This window comes from Lytechinus variegatus, chromosome 16 (assembly GCF_018143015.1).
Source record: "Lytechinus variegatus isolate NC3 chromosome 16, Lvar_3.0, whole genome shotgun sequence".
NCBI lineage: Eukaryota > Metazoa > Echinodermata > Echinoidea > Temnopleuroida > Toxopneustidae > Lytechinus > Lytechinus variegatus.
In genome coordinates, this window is record NC_054755.1 from 13,641,439 (window position 1) to 13,657,025 (window position 15,587).

The 15,587-nt window shown below is 36.2% G+C and overlaps 1 protein-coding gene across 1 annotated transcript in view; it reads left to right on the forward strand.

Annotated features, from left to right (window-relative positions):
* Nucleotides 1-299: 299 nt before the first annotated feature.
* Nucleotides 300-15,587, forward strand: part of LOC121429717 (solute carrier family 2, facilitated glucose transporter member 5-like) — a 97,220-nt gene continuing 81,932 nt past the window's right edge. Inside the window, exons 1-2 of the mRNA XM_041626907.1 lie at nt 300-492; nt 13,812-13,913. Of these exons, the coding sequence (XP_041482841.1) occupies nt 415-492; nt 13,812-13,913 (180 nt within the window). The 5' untranslated portion in view covers nt 300-414. The remainder of the gene's footprint in view (nt 493-13,811; nt 13,914-15,587) is intronic.

The following is a 15,587-nucleotide window of genomic DNA, read 5'->3' on the forward strand; positions in this document are numbered from 1 at the left end:
CTGTGATTAGCATTCGTGATTCTAATCATGTTCTAGTTTGGTTTCACACGTGCTAATTATTCGTCATTAAACCTGATTTTTTTCACCGGAATTCAAATTACGATTTGTTTACCATGTGAAAGGGCGGTATGACGATGGGGATTAAAAATTCCGTGTGAAAAGGCCCCAATAGATATCTAATGGGTTAGCAGTGAATATATTTGCATAGATTGGGGTAATACATAATTGCCTTGGACTCTGTAGTAGAATTATAAGCAAATAACCCATTACCGATTATTCTCATGGGGTATTGTTGAACAGTTTAAGTGTTCTCAGATAATATCGAGGGTGTAAATTAACGGGAAGGATTTTGACATATTTGTAAAATTTGCTATTCTTAAAGAAAGGAAACGCTCTATTTCACTTGGAAGGACGATGGAAGACAAGTTGAAAGACAACGATTATAATGATGAAAGTGAGGATAAGACTAACGGCAAGCCTGCTGTGGGACAGGTGCGTGTTTTTTACGTTGACATTTCGAAATATATTTGTTGATTCTCAAGCAGATTTACCAGATCAAGACATATTTATCTAATCATTATCTTATCATAAATGTACAATTTCAGAACAATGAAATAAAAAAGAAAGGATCTGTTAACATGTCTCAAACAGTGACCAATACGTTTTTGTCATTATTTTTATTCTAATTTATTCGTTGCTTCTTTCGAAGGTTTTGCCTTAAAAATGCAGATGGAAATCTGGTAATTTGTGCTTAAAACAGCTTTAATAATGGACAATATGCTCTAAATATTTCCATTTCCATATATATCACATGTGACCTGCCACCCCAAAACCAACAATAAGTCGACCAAAATGAATATTGACATTTTCATTGAGCTGGAAAATTATCTTCTTTAGCCTTAAAATGATATATGATATGTTAAAATTGACCAACAAGTACTTGATTGAATGCAGAGGAAATTCATCTTAAAAGATAAGGAGAAAACAAGGTTTGAAGTTGGGGTTTTCTCAAACATGGAATGTGCATACCGTGTAATCTCAGTGAACCTTCCAAGCATGGTACATTCAGATGAGCTATTTTCTTTTTTAATTTCTTGTTTTTGGAGACTAAAATTACTATTTTGGCTATTTCTAGAGAACCTTACCTGGCGACTTATTGGTGGTTTTGGGGTGGTAGATGGAATATGAACATAACAGAAAACTCCTTTTTAGTTTTCTGATCTAATTTCATATGAAATACATATCGAAGTGAATCGACATTTCCTGCCAAATATGAATTAATTTCCGTGATGAAAATTCAGTTTTTTAAAATATTGTTTATTTTTCCAATTTAACATACTTTAAATTTATTCTCTAGACTTGTATAGCGTAGTATAATATTTCTTTTCCGTATAAAGCAACATAAATACAAAACGGTTAGATGGCTCATATTCAGTTTTGCCAACATAACAATACTGTTCTGCCACGGGATCCAACTTTTCAAATTATTATCATTCTTACCATCAATTGTACACGTTCTTATTATTAACACCTTCCATCTTTTATTAACCTTGCCAATGACATTTGGTCTGACCGATTGGTGCAACATTTTTTTAAAGGGGTTGGATCTCTTTTACTTTGTTTGCAAAAGGGGCTAGATCCACAAAGGTAATTTTTGAAAAAAATATCCCTCCACCCCAAAAAGGGAAGACAGGAAATTCAATATTCACATGGTAGGGTATCATGACAATTGAGATTCGCCTAAGAATAAGTTGCAATATTGGAGGATAAAAAAAAACCAAGTAGATCGCCAGTGACAGTCTTCTCTTGCTTTACGTGATTCGACATAGCAGCAGTGCTGCCTTTGATGGAATAATTATCAATAATATAATAACATAATACTAAGTTCATTGATCCTAAATGACGTTTGACCTCAAGTCATCAGGTGACCTAAAACTTGCGCAAGATGAGCAATGATACCTGATTACCCATATGTTCACAGTTCATTAACAATATCTATAATCTATAAACTTTCAAAGTTATCATGGCAATTCAACAATTACCCCCAACATGGCCAAAGTTTATTGACCTTTGATATTGCTCATGTGACCTGGAATCTGGCACGGGATCAGTGAGACTTGATTACTCTGATATCCAAGTTTTATGAACTAGCTCTATAAGTTAATCAACAACATGGCCAAAGTTCATTGACTCTAAATGACCTTGGTCATGTGACTTAAAACTCGTACAGGATGCTCAGTGATACTTGATTACTCTAGTATCTACGTTTTATGAATTAGCTCTATATAAACTTCCAAAGTTACGATGGAGATTCGACAAATACCCCTAACCTAGCCAAAGTTCATTGACTCTAAATGACATTTGACAATGGCCATGTGACCTGAAACTCGTATACGATCACCACCTCTATGCCCAAGTTTCATGAAGTAGGACTATACACATTTTAAGTTATTTATGATAAGATTTCCGAAACTTAATCTTAGGTTAAGATTTGATGTTGATTCCCCAACATGGTCTTAGTTCATTGACCCTAAATGACCTTGGCATTGATCATGTGACCTCAAACTCAGGTAAGATATGTAGTAATACTTGATTATTCTTATTTTCATCTTTCATGTACATGGTTCATATACTTTTTAAGTAATGATGTCATTTCTAAAACTTAAGCTTAGGTTAAAAAATTCATTGTTGATACCGCCGCCATCGGAGCGGCGCTTAATGTTTCGCTCTTCTATGCAGGCGAGACAAAAAAATATTTTCTTGGAATGGCTCAAACTTGATCTAACCCCTTTTGAGAACAAACTCTCCATTTGCAAAAGGGGTTAGATCAATTTTCCATTAATCAATGTTTTATTAAAATTTCATTGTATGGATTTCTAGTCGCTCTTATGATTCTAAAATAATAGTTGAAATTACCAGTAAAATGTGGATAAAAATGGCCAAAAAATCACGTTTTAATTTAAAACGGGTTGGATCGATCTCAGTATGTTTGAAAACGGGGATGGATTCAAAATGGCATTAAAAAAATATTAAAAAATCAAAACATACGAAGACAAGTAGATTTCTTTTATACCAAATTTTATGTTCACATGGTAGGGTAGTATATCATGACAATATAGATTCGATAACTCTCGAGGTTCTGGTGAGGAAACTCTCTCCGGGCAAGCTCAACTTCGTTGCCTTCAACATCAGGAGCGGCGGTGACCAACGATTGGAATGCACGATCTGTCAGCTCTGCTGGTCAGTCTTCCAGAGACCAACAACAGTCTTCCAGAGACCAACAAAGAGATTCCCGCCTTGGTGACAATAGTCTTTCTCGGCAATTATCGGACCCCGATTCATCCGACTTTGCTCTTCTACAGATCATCTGCGAGCAAAGAGACACTGCTCTGAAAAATACCGATAAGCATGATCGACTTATGACAACTATTATTATTATTATTATTTATTTGACCAAATCTTTATACAAGTATATACATGGTAAAAACAAACAATTCAGAATGGAGCAGTGCTACATGCTGGTTAGGGGTGATAAAAGCATAATTAATAGCTGTTGCTCGGAAGCATATCACCCCACATGTATACTCCATGTATTCTCTGAATCTCTGAATTATAACTCAGCAAACCCTACTCTGTTCAATTGTGTTGTGTTTCTTTCTCCTGTATATGATCCACCGGTTTCTATCAAAGACTTCTTGCTCCTTAAGGGCCTTTTTATCTATAAACTTCAAATGAGTCGATTTAAATTTATTGATACATGCTCAGAACCTGCATATAGCCACGATTAAACTACATGAACCTTGTCTTTACAATGATAATCTACTTGTCCTGTCTTAACCCTGGATGATTATTAACATTGAATGCTATTGCCTTCATAGGGCTGATCTCGGAAAGCAGTGGGAGAAATCAGGAAGAAAAAGGAGATTTGGGACTTCTGTCGTACTTTTTCTACAATCAGCTGATCGGAGTTTTCATCCTTAAGCTCCGTGATTCCATGGAAACGCAAGCAGTTTCTGCGACTGTGTTGTTTTTGTTGATGATCAACATTTCTCTGAAGTTTGTTGATGGTTTCCTTTAGTGCAATAATCTTATGCTTCTGTTGGTGAAGATCAAGTTCAATAGCCTTGTAGACATTCTGTGTCACTTGCTCTCTAATTTCTGCCTAGGCCCACTACTCTTTAACCTCTTTATTAACGACATTTCCTCTCAACTCTCTTCTTCCTGTGTTCGTTTCGCAGATGATAACCTCCTATATCGTACAATCTCTTCTTCCGAAGATGAAAACATTTTTCAGAATGACTTGAATTTGTTACATGTTTGGTCCCTCCTCAACTCAATGTCTTTCAATTCGTCAAAATGCAAAATCATGCATGTGACTAGAAGTAGGAAAACTCAATTCCCTTTATACACTTTGAATAACTCCTGTTTGACAACTGTATCCTCGTTTAAGTACCTTGGCATCACAATAAGCAATAATGTTGATAATGTTGTTAGCAGGGCAAATCGCCTTCTCGGCTTCATTAGACTAATTGCAGGCAAGTCTTCTACTGCTTCAATTTTCTCACTTTATAAGTCTCTTATCCTCCCTATATCGGAATATGCCTACCCAGCGTGGCATCCTAACACCATTCAACAGCGTTGTGGAGCGTTGTGGCCAAGTGGATAAGTCTTCTGACTTTGAAACAGAAGGTTGTGGGTTCGAATCCCAGCCATTGCGTAATTTCCTTCAACAAGAAATGTATCCACATTGTGCTGCACTCTACCCAGGTGAGGTAAATGGGTACCCGGCAGGATTAATTCCTGCTGAGAGGCAGCTCGAGCTAAAGCCGGGGTGATAATAATAATAACAACGCGCCTCGGAACAGAATATTTCTAGATAGATGGCGCTATATAAATGCCTATTATTATTATTAATATTAACAGGAAAAGCAACTGGAAAGAGTGCAGCGAACAGCTACACGTCTGGCCCTCAAGCAGCGGAAGGGAGACATGAAGATAGACTCTCGCGCCTCAATTGGTCTAGTCTTGCCTCAAGAAGGGATTATTTGCTCTGTTCCTTTGTTTTCAAATGTCTACATGGTCACATCCAATGTGAATCTCTCTCACGAAATGTCCTCATCAATTCCCGTCATCAAGAGCTCCTTACATTTTGTCATCTGTCTTCTCGAACCCAAGCTCTCTTTCTCTCACCCTCTCGCCGTTTCCCAAGAATTTGGAATGCTCTCTCCACTGAAGTAAGGGATGCTGCTGTTCTCAATTCATTACCTTCCTTTCTCCTTTCCATAAAACAATCCCTCTTTGCCACACGATAAGAAATAAGACTAATCTTAACTTAATTTTTGTTTGGGTTTCTTAAATTATGAATTATCATACTCTTAATTGTATTCCTTTCTATTAGATATGCTTATATTAATTTACTGTGTTTATCTGAACATTGCCAGATTAGATCAGAATAGTGATACAATACCAGTCGACTTATTAATAACCAGTAGACTACTTTCTGATTATTACTTTCAATTATTCTCTAGTTGTAAACATCGATCAGCTTCTCCATTTCATTAATATTTTATAGAAATTTCGCCAAACATTGAGCTATATTATATTTTGTGCAATTTGTTTTCTAAGTTGATATTTGTACGCAGTGCACGGAGATAAACTCAAAGTGAATTGAATTGGAATGGGGACATGTGGCAAAAAAGGTGTTCTACTGTTTCGTCTACACTATGACAGTGCTGGCAAGTTGAGTCAGCGGTCTAATCTTTGCAATCTTGTTAAGTCTAGTTTAAAGAAGGTAGGTGGAAGGAAGAAGATGTGCTCTCACTGTCAACGCCTTTCTCATCAAGGAGGATGGAGGGTTTTTAGGGTAAAGTTTCTTGACATCCATGGCTAAATTATCTACCCAGACTGAAAGACTGGATTTCAAGAGACGGTTTGCTCTTGATCCTTATTGACATTTCTCCTCACTGCTATGTTGACGATGCGCTTGCACTTGTATTGTGGTGGATCTGTAATTAGATCTACAAGTGGCGGGAGATGATATTTGGACAGAGTATCAGCAAACATCTGGATGGTTGGAGTTAATTTCTCTAAGGCATAAAAGAAGATTCTAAACTAAAACCGACATCGATCAATTGAAAGAACTAACCCAAGGAGGAGTCTGTCCAGTTTTTATTATTATTTATCATTATTTATTATTCGGCATAACGAAACATATTAACAACATATACAAACTATAGGATAAGGAGATTCACATGGATGCCGGGAAAGGAAAAAGATATTCGATATTTCAATAGACCTTATTGGCTGAGAAGCCAACATTGCAGTTTTAAGCTGTACATTACCCCCCGCAATATATGACAAAAAGCAAGTATTATAAATCCATTGATGTACACTGTGAACAGACATTATCAGTAAGTTAGGAACTTGTAGTTGTTAATTTACCAAAAAGAAAACCTTTAAGCCTCATGTACACTGTACAGCAGAGCTTACATAAATCTGGAAAGAGAAGCTGCCAGAGCCTAAAATCCAATTAACTGAAAAATAGCAACCCCATAATTACAATTATGAGTTTACAATTAACCAATTGATAGTACCTGTTGCATTAATTTATTGGGCCAGGTCTGAAAGGACAGAAGTACAATATCAACCTTAAAAGTAGAAGGTAGCGAATCCCACACAGGAGGAAATGTGCGAATTGCAGAACCGTGCAACTTGGTTGCGATCTTTCAGATGCTTGAACTGAAGCAATTCTGAATATCTGGGATTAACATGTATTATTTTGAACAGCTCCACATTTTGCAAGGCGAAAGAGCACTTTGAGAATAAAACTAATCAAGAGATAAATTCGTCTAGAGTCGAGGGTGTATCAATTCAAACTTTGGAGACACAAGGGATACTCCATTTACTGTTTCTCTGCTTGAGAACAATACGCGTTGCTCGCCTTTGTATTTTTTGTTAATTTTATCAATGTGTCCCTTGCTATGTATAAACAAGGTTGGTTGCCCATATTCAATGAGTGGTAGAAGAAGACTTTTATAAACACATCAAAGTGTTACTGGAAAGATGTTTTCATAATCAACATGATGTGACCAATTCATTCTGTTGTTTAAAACAAGACCAAGGTATTTGAACTCTGAGGCAACTTCGAGAGCCATGTTGCTGATATGGGTAATGAAGCAGGCCTAGTGGGTGTTTCATAAAGCTGTTCTTAAGTTAAGAGCGACTTTAAGAACGACTGGTAATCCTTTCTTACGCGTAAACCATCGCCAATGAACATTTTGGTTGTATGTCATTTACCACAAGAAAGCATCACCAGTCGTTCTTAAAGTCGCTCTTAACTTACGAACAGCTTTATGAAACACCCACCAGGATTCCTACCTTGGGTTATTCGCATAACCTTGTACTTGGAAATGTTAAGTTTCATATCATTTTCCTTTCACCAAATATTTATTGCCATCAGATCAGACTGCAAGATATTTTCGTTCTGTTGGGCACGGATAGCACGAAAAACCAGTGAGTCGACAGCAAATAACATCTTACCAGTGCCAGACATGACCCTAGAAAAAATATTAATAAGTAGATAAAACAGGAGCGGGCCGATTACACTGCCCTATGGTATTCCAGAAGTAACCGAATACCAACTTGAGTATTATATATATTATATATATATATATATAAATTTATATATTAGATTGGTTTTTTGAAAGTATTTCTCCACTTGAGCATGAACAGATTTTTCCAAGATTTTCGACACTACACTTAATACACTTATAGGCCTACAATTATTAACGTCAGTTTTATCTTTCTTTTTATGTAGCGGGGTAACTTTTGCAAATTTCATATCATCAGGAAAGGTAGAAGACATAAGAGATAAATTAATTACATAATTTAAAGGTTTGTACAAATTTCTTGCCCCATCTTTTAGAAATCTTGCAGGTATCATATCTAGACCAGTGCTTTTTGATATTTTCAACCCATTTAGTTCGTCTGAAACAAATTTTTCTGTAACAGGGGAAAAATGAAAACTATTTTTTGAAATACCCTTTTCCTCATTAAACTTTTGAAATTGGTCTTTTTCTGCATGAAACTTGATAAGATTTAAAATTTGCCCAAGCCATATTTACATCGTTACATTCAGTTACCTTGGACCAGTCTGATCGGGATAAATTTAAGTTGAAATCGTCTACATTATAACCTTTAAATCTCCTGATGGATACAGTTCTGTGGTGCCCAAATACGGGCCTAACAATCTTTCTTGAACAATAAATTAATAAATGATCGCTTATACCTAGGTCAATAACACCACTTTGACTAATATGCTCTACTTTACTACATAATATGTGATCTATCATGGAGGATAATGTCCGAGTTGTACGTGTGGGCAGCTTTACAAGTTGGCTTAAACCACTTATTAAGTATATTCTCATATTTCTGGGATAAAGGAGACTTATCTATAGTGTCAGAGAGTGATTCAATGAAATTATTATCTTTAGGGGGTCTGTAAAGAGCACCCAGTGTAATGGGCTTTGTCCGAGGCAATAGGATATTGATCCACAATGATTCAATATTTCTGGAAGTCAAGTCTTCTCTTATATATAAAATGCAATGTCGTTTCTTATGTACAGACAAACACCACCACCTAGCCCACATTCACGATCTTGGGGTGCAAAAATAAGGAATCACAAAAAGGCGGTAAGGAGCATGTTAAACAAGTCCAACATTCACTAGGGTTGTAATATAATCTTGTGTATTCCTGGTCACTTATGCCTTCACATTTGGAATGGTGCCAGTTATTACAAGTAGAACACAGGAGGCCAGTTTGGCTTTTCTTCACAGGCTTTTGACATTTTCTACATGGAAATTTATAATTTGGCCCAGGATTTGTTTCCACATCCCCAGATAATAACAAGAGATAACGAAAATGGTTACTAGGTTGACATTATTAGGCTTGAAAGGTTGCTACATAGTTATGATAGTTATGTACAAAATAGGCGAACGGAAATATTTCAAACGCTTTATCGCTGGAAGACTAACATACTGAGAAATTGTGTTGACGTTATGAGAACATATAAAAGTAATTAAAAAATAAAGTACCAATACATTTATCTCAGTGTAGTCCCACACCAACAGTATTTAGCAAAAGAAACAAAATACAAAGACAAACGTGGATAAAAGAAACTTGATTAAAAATGTAAACTTAACTACGATGCTACAAACTACAATACTGCATAAAAGTCTATTCTCAGTCATGGAGTCCCTCTACTTCAGCCTCGATCTCTAGTAGGTCCATGGGCACCCCTGGCAGCCAGACCTCCCCCTCCAGCTTTCATCGATCGTTCCGTCTGTCCTGCTCCTCCTAGATACTCCTCCACGCGACTGGAAACGGATCAGCTCCATGATGACGAAGAGACAGCAGTAGATATGCAGAAAATATTGGCCGATGATATATGAAAATCGTATTTTTTGTTTTAATCAAATGTTCATTGAACAGTGAAATGATAAATATTGTTGAAGATGCTCTTCCCCAAAATAATGGTTATCACATTCGATTAATTTTGTTGAAAGAGATGTACAACTCAATTATAACAATTCTTGACTTCTGTTTCTTCACCTGTGAAATTGAGTAAAATCGTTGTATCATCTTTTAGAAGGTACCTTTTACAAGCCTTCTGAAGATTTTTCATGATGAAAATGTGGAATTCGTTCCAATAAAATGGAATCAAAGTCATATTAATGGCTTGAGAGTTTTAAAAAGTGACAATTTTATCTTCTGGCAGTGCTGAATGAAGCATGACATAAAATACGTCCGTAACATTCACTCAGAGGGTAGCTCATAAAATTACCAACTTGGTCATGTCAAAATATATCAGAAACTCCCAGTGGTTCGGAAATTATGGGTGTTTGTTTAAGGAGACCTACTTTTTTGTTTCGTGTGTATAATATCTATTATGCAAGTATCATAAAAACTGCATAGAGAGTCATGAACAAGTGTCCTAGAAAGAGACTCATGTTTATAGAATCATCACGTACTCATTAGGCCTTATCTTCAGTCTATAGATGTAAGTGGGCGTATCCTAAAAAAACAGGGGGCCATTAGAGGTCGGTCACCTTTTCTATAGGTAAGTCTGATGTGTTTACTGTAAAGGTGTAGGGTTGAAAAACAGATGGAATATGGAATAAGATGTGTCCAAAATGTTATTGATTGACTAGTAGCATTATTTCTTCATAGAAAGAAGTTTTAGAAATTTTTTTTTAAATCAACCCAAATACTACTAATAATAATTATACTTGCTTATATACCGCCTAACACTTACTTTGTCAGAAGTCTCTAAGCGCTCTACAGTATATGCAGCATAATTACCCTGGCTTTAGCAGTGCGGCTGTTACGCGCGCTGCGTTTCAAGGAATAAATTCTTGCCAGGGAACCCATTTACCTCACCTGTGTTGAGTGCAGCACATTGTGGATCAATTTCTTGCTGAAGGAAATTACGCCATGGTTGGGATTCGAACCCACGACCCTCTGTATTTAGAGTCCGGAGACTAATACACTGGGCCACAACGCTCCACTAATTGCTAAGTTCCATTGGTCATTTCAAAAGCACTCATTAAATCGGATGATGGTGATGATAGTAATGAGTACGGCGGTGATAGATATCAGATTAATGATGCTGTCGTTATCGTCATCATACTCGCCGTCAAAGCCATTCCCATAACAATACAGAACTTCCTTCAGACTATATTATGAAATGATAATCGGTTCTGGACTTTGTAGGTCTACGTAATTGACTTGATTATTCCAGAAAAAAAAACAAGGTGAAGAGGCAATGATCCGATGTCTTATATTCCAAAGTTCTTGTTCGAATAACTTGAAACGTGTAATTACGAAAGAAAAAAAAATTGGTAATCTGTATGTAATAAGGTAAATAATAGGTAAAGTATTAGTTGCAAAGCATATAATAGGTAAAGCGATATATGAATTAAATTTAATTGAATCAATTACTAAACATCATTCACTTGACATGAATATTTCGTTTTACAATAGTAACAGAAAGAACCCTACTAACTATTATAGCAGTATATCGTATGTATTGATTCAGTAACAAAATGTGTCATATGTGTAAAGTAAGAGGCCAAGATCCATTCCATGTAACTGGAAACCTTAGGCTTCAACCAATCAATAGGAATGTTTATTTTGGCTAGGTACATGTCCAAAAGATGCAGATCTGATTTTATTTCACTCCATGTCACCTACAAATACACCTACTCAATAATAATAATAATAATACTTAATATTTATAACGCGCTTTTCCCAGATGGCCCAAAGCGCTCACAATTTCAATTAACATATAAAAGATACAAAGAAAAATCAGAATGACATATTAAATAAAAGCAATTGCCTTGAACAAGAGAGTTTTGAGTGACTTCTTAAAAGACTTGATTGTTGGGGATTGTCTTATTGCGAGAGGGAGCTTGTTCCATTCCATTGAGGACGTAACAGTGAATGTTCTATTTCCAGTCTGTTTTCTTTTTGTTGGATCTGTTAATTCAAGCGGGTCTTCAGAGGATCTAGTTCTTCTACCTGGGATATAAATTTCTAAACAATCAGACAAGTATTTTGGGGCTTGGTTATAGAGTGATTTGTATACAAGAAGTAGCAACTTAAAAATAATACGTTGTCTAATCGGGAGCCAGTGTAAATTATATAACAGGGGTTCAGGAGGTGTGTCACAGCGGACTTCGAAAATAATACGGGCAGCCCAATTCTGGAGGTGCTGCATGGAGACGATTAATGTGAGACAATGGTATTGAAGACTGAGTTACACGATCCTAAAGAGATATCAAATTTGCATTAAAATGTATGTCTGTGTGGGGAACTAGTTTGTACATTATTCAAGTTTATTGCAGTTTTGTTCATTTCAGTTTTGGTTACAAGTTCATTATTTTTAAGCCAGAGTCCAAGGTTCTTTAACCCCTCTCTCATTTACAGGACATTACTCTACTCTAAAATAACCCAAATTTACTTTTCCTTTTTCTTCACTCTCCATCAGCCTTTTTGACTTTTATCCTCATTTATCTTTGTTATCCCCATCTCCTTTGTTATCCTCATCCATCCTTTATTCCTTGCACCCCACACTTGACCATTCTTTTTGTTATCAAATTCCTTTATCTCTTGGTCCTCTCAGCTATGTTAATTACTCCCCTCCCCTCTCGGTTGAATCATGAATATTTATGTTGTAAGATGTGTGGTTGGTTCTTATTCATGATGATGCGTTACTTCTGTTATTGTCATCTTCCAAGTTAATTTGAATATGTATTGAAATCTAGTACCTTGTGCGAAGAAAGCCTAGAGAAGAAATGAAGAACAAATTATGCCCTGCCAAGCTGGGGCAGTTAAGCACACACCTTCAAACCAGCAACATCTACCTTATTGGGTTTTCATAATTTTGTATAACAAATCACATACAATTAATACAAGTGATTTAAAATATAACAGAATAAATAAATAAGAAAAAAAGCAGCATACACACTAGATTACATTAGAAGTACAGCTTATCAACAGATAATAATTGATAAATATGTAGTGAAAGCAGTCACTTTGTCTCTTTTAAGTATTCCTCATCCCCTATAGTATAGTAAAGGTAAGAATGTAATAACAGAGGGATTTAAAATCAGGTGATTAGCTACCCCTCGACTATTTGAAGTGTGATTACAAAACCTTTTCTCCCCATTGTTGTTTCCAAAAAAATTCCTCAGATTTAGAGGAATGGGTTTCTTGAAGAAAAATGACATCACATTCAATAGATCTTAAATTATGAAATACTTTGCGTCTTTTCACGTAATCAGTTAAACGAAACTAATTTAATATTCATATCTCAAAAATATGGACTAATATTCTATTATTAACGCTGAACTTCCTGAAGAGTGTTCTTAAATAGTGATCACATGCATGTAACAAAGATACATGAGACAAAGTGACTGCCAACAAGTTGCACTGGTAAGTTTCAATAAAGGTTAACATAATAATCAAAGGCTGCGTAAAAATGGTAGCTGCAATCAGGGTAAAAAAGATTAGAATGATTGAAAGTATGTAAAACAATTATAAAACAAGTAAAAAAGAGCGGAAAATACTGAATTTACCGAGAATACTGAAAATACGGAATTTACTGAGAATACTGAAAAAACTGACTTTACTCAGATGAGTGAGGATACTGAAATAAAGTACTGAAATTACTGAGATTCCCAAATACTGAAATTAGGGAGATACTATATACTGGAATGACTGAGATAATGGAGATGTTGAAATCCATGAGATATAATCTAACTTACTGAGAAGGAGCAAAGAGTCAGAAGTGAAAAAGGCGGACTTTACACCAACTGGTTGTATATTGCAGCCGAAACGAACCAGCTCGTCAGGAGAGAAAGTCGGTTCGGCTACAGTATTTTGGCAAAACTTAAAGCTGTGATGCCAAGCATATGGGCTACATGCATTAACAAATTTTGCCGTTCAAAGTTTTGCCGTAGAAAATCGCTATGGCCGGTCTACTATAAATATGCAAGTTATCACATGAGTGAAAAGCGAGGATTTGATTTTAAAGCATACCGTATGATTAAGCCCCAAAGGGTATGCATCAATTGATAAAATAAATGAATAAAATAATATATAATTAGAATACAAAGTATGATATTTACTGTACATCACCTTACTTGGCGTTAAAGTTACGTTTGTATCATGTTAACATACAGTTAAATATTCATCCAAGAATGACTAATCGATTTTTCTAAACAATTTTTACGTTTAACCATTTATACAGGGTCGCCTTACTTTCATGTTAGTGCTTTGTACTGCTACTATTAGCATTGGATCATCGGGGGAGTTCGGCTACAACCAAGGAGTGATTACAGCTCCTTCAGTGGTGAGTTACAAGATTCTAGAACATCTATCCCATTGACATCTTCCCCGCGGATATCCATCTTCCAGAACAAGTACCCCGGGCATCTACCCCCGGACAAACATGTATAGCTTTTAGGACATGCACACCCAGCAATCAAGACCTCCTTACCCTCTAGGACATCCACTCTTCAGGACAATACCTCAAGGAAAATCACTCTCTGGGACATCTACCCCCCCGGACACGAAATTATTTTTCCCATTGCAGTTGTGGAAGCCAATATGAACAATCATGACTTGCGTCTTCGGAATAAGAGTACGCATGCGCGTGGACTAAGTAAATCTTTACAAAATTAATTGTCAGTGGTAGTCGTTAACGTTAATTTACGTTGCCAAAAATGAATCAGCACCCTCAAATTACCAGTACCCTTTCTTTCTTGTTTTCACTGCGCCTTGGGCACTCCGCCGAGTGGATTTGGCGCATTACAGATCCTATATAATTATATATATTATTATTATATAGGCCTAGATCTATATCCCTTTGGGTACGGGCCCGCGAATCCGGATAGTTCTCCCTGCAGTGGAGCCGTTTTTGCTACATTGCTGGTATTTGGATCGACAATGTATGGCGGTGTTTTCCGAATCAATTGCTAATTGCGCTAAACTGATGTGTTTTCAGGAGTTTTAGTAAATGTAAAGATGGAAGATCAAATATTTTTCTTTCTAGAAATTAAAGGTTTCGCTTCTCAAATCAACAGAATAGTTAAGAAATTTACGAGGAAAAAGTCGTGTTATTTTTTTTTCAAATCTTTGCTTTCCCCCAAGTCAATAGGTACTGTGTACAAAAATGCAGAAGGGCAATCGGCACACGCAGATAGGTCGGGTTCGATCGATACTGCTTTGTTGTCTGCTCTAGTGCTTTTTTCATTGCCTATTATCACGCTACTCATGAATGTCGTCTTAACCTTCTTGTATAGAGATCAATTGCAGTGTATAAGTGTATAATTACGACGATTATCCGTTTTGGGTGAAATCAGGGCATACCAAATACTTTCAGGGGCGGATCCAGCTTTCGCCAATGGGGGGACTGAAGACTTTAGCTACTGAAGCTTTAAGTATATGTTAGTTTTTATTGCTACAAACAATATTAGGTATCTCATGTGGTCGTAATATATAATGCGAGCGCGAAGCGCGAGCTAAAAATCTTTGATATTTTATGTCCTTAGAACTGAAGATTCAGAGCAGTCTTTATAATCATGAACAAAGACCAACTAAACAATGCGAGCGCGAAGCGCGAGCCGAAATTTTATCATAGAGTAACGTGAAAAGTGACTCAATTGGGACTGTTTTTAGTGATTATTGAAGAGGATACAAGTATCACCAAATAAATAATGAGAGTGCGAAGCGTGAGCTCAAAATTTCTGATATTCCGACCTGAAAAACATGAACAGTCTAAGCGCGTTTTTATTTAAATTAACAAGTTGTGCGTCTCAAACAATCAAATGCGAGCGCGAAGCATGAGCTTAGTTTTTTGATATACTGACATGATAAAGGAGCATTTTGACAAATTTTGGTAAGAACTTCCAAAGAGCATAGGTATCTCACAAATTAAACAATGCGAGCGCGCAGCGCGAGCCGAACATTTTGATACACAATAACAATTTGTGCAAATCAAACAATATAATAAATGCTTTATGTG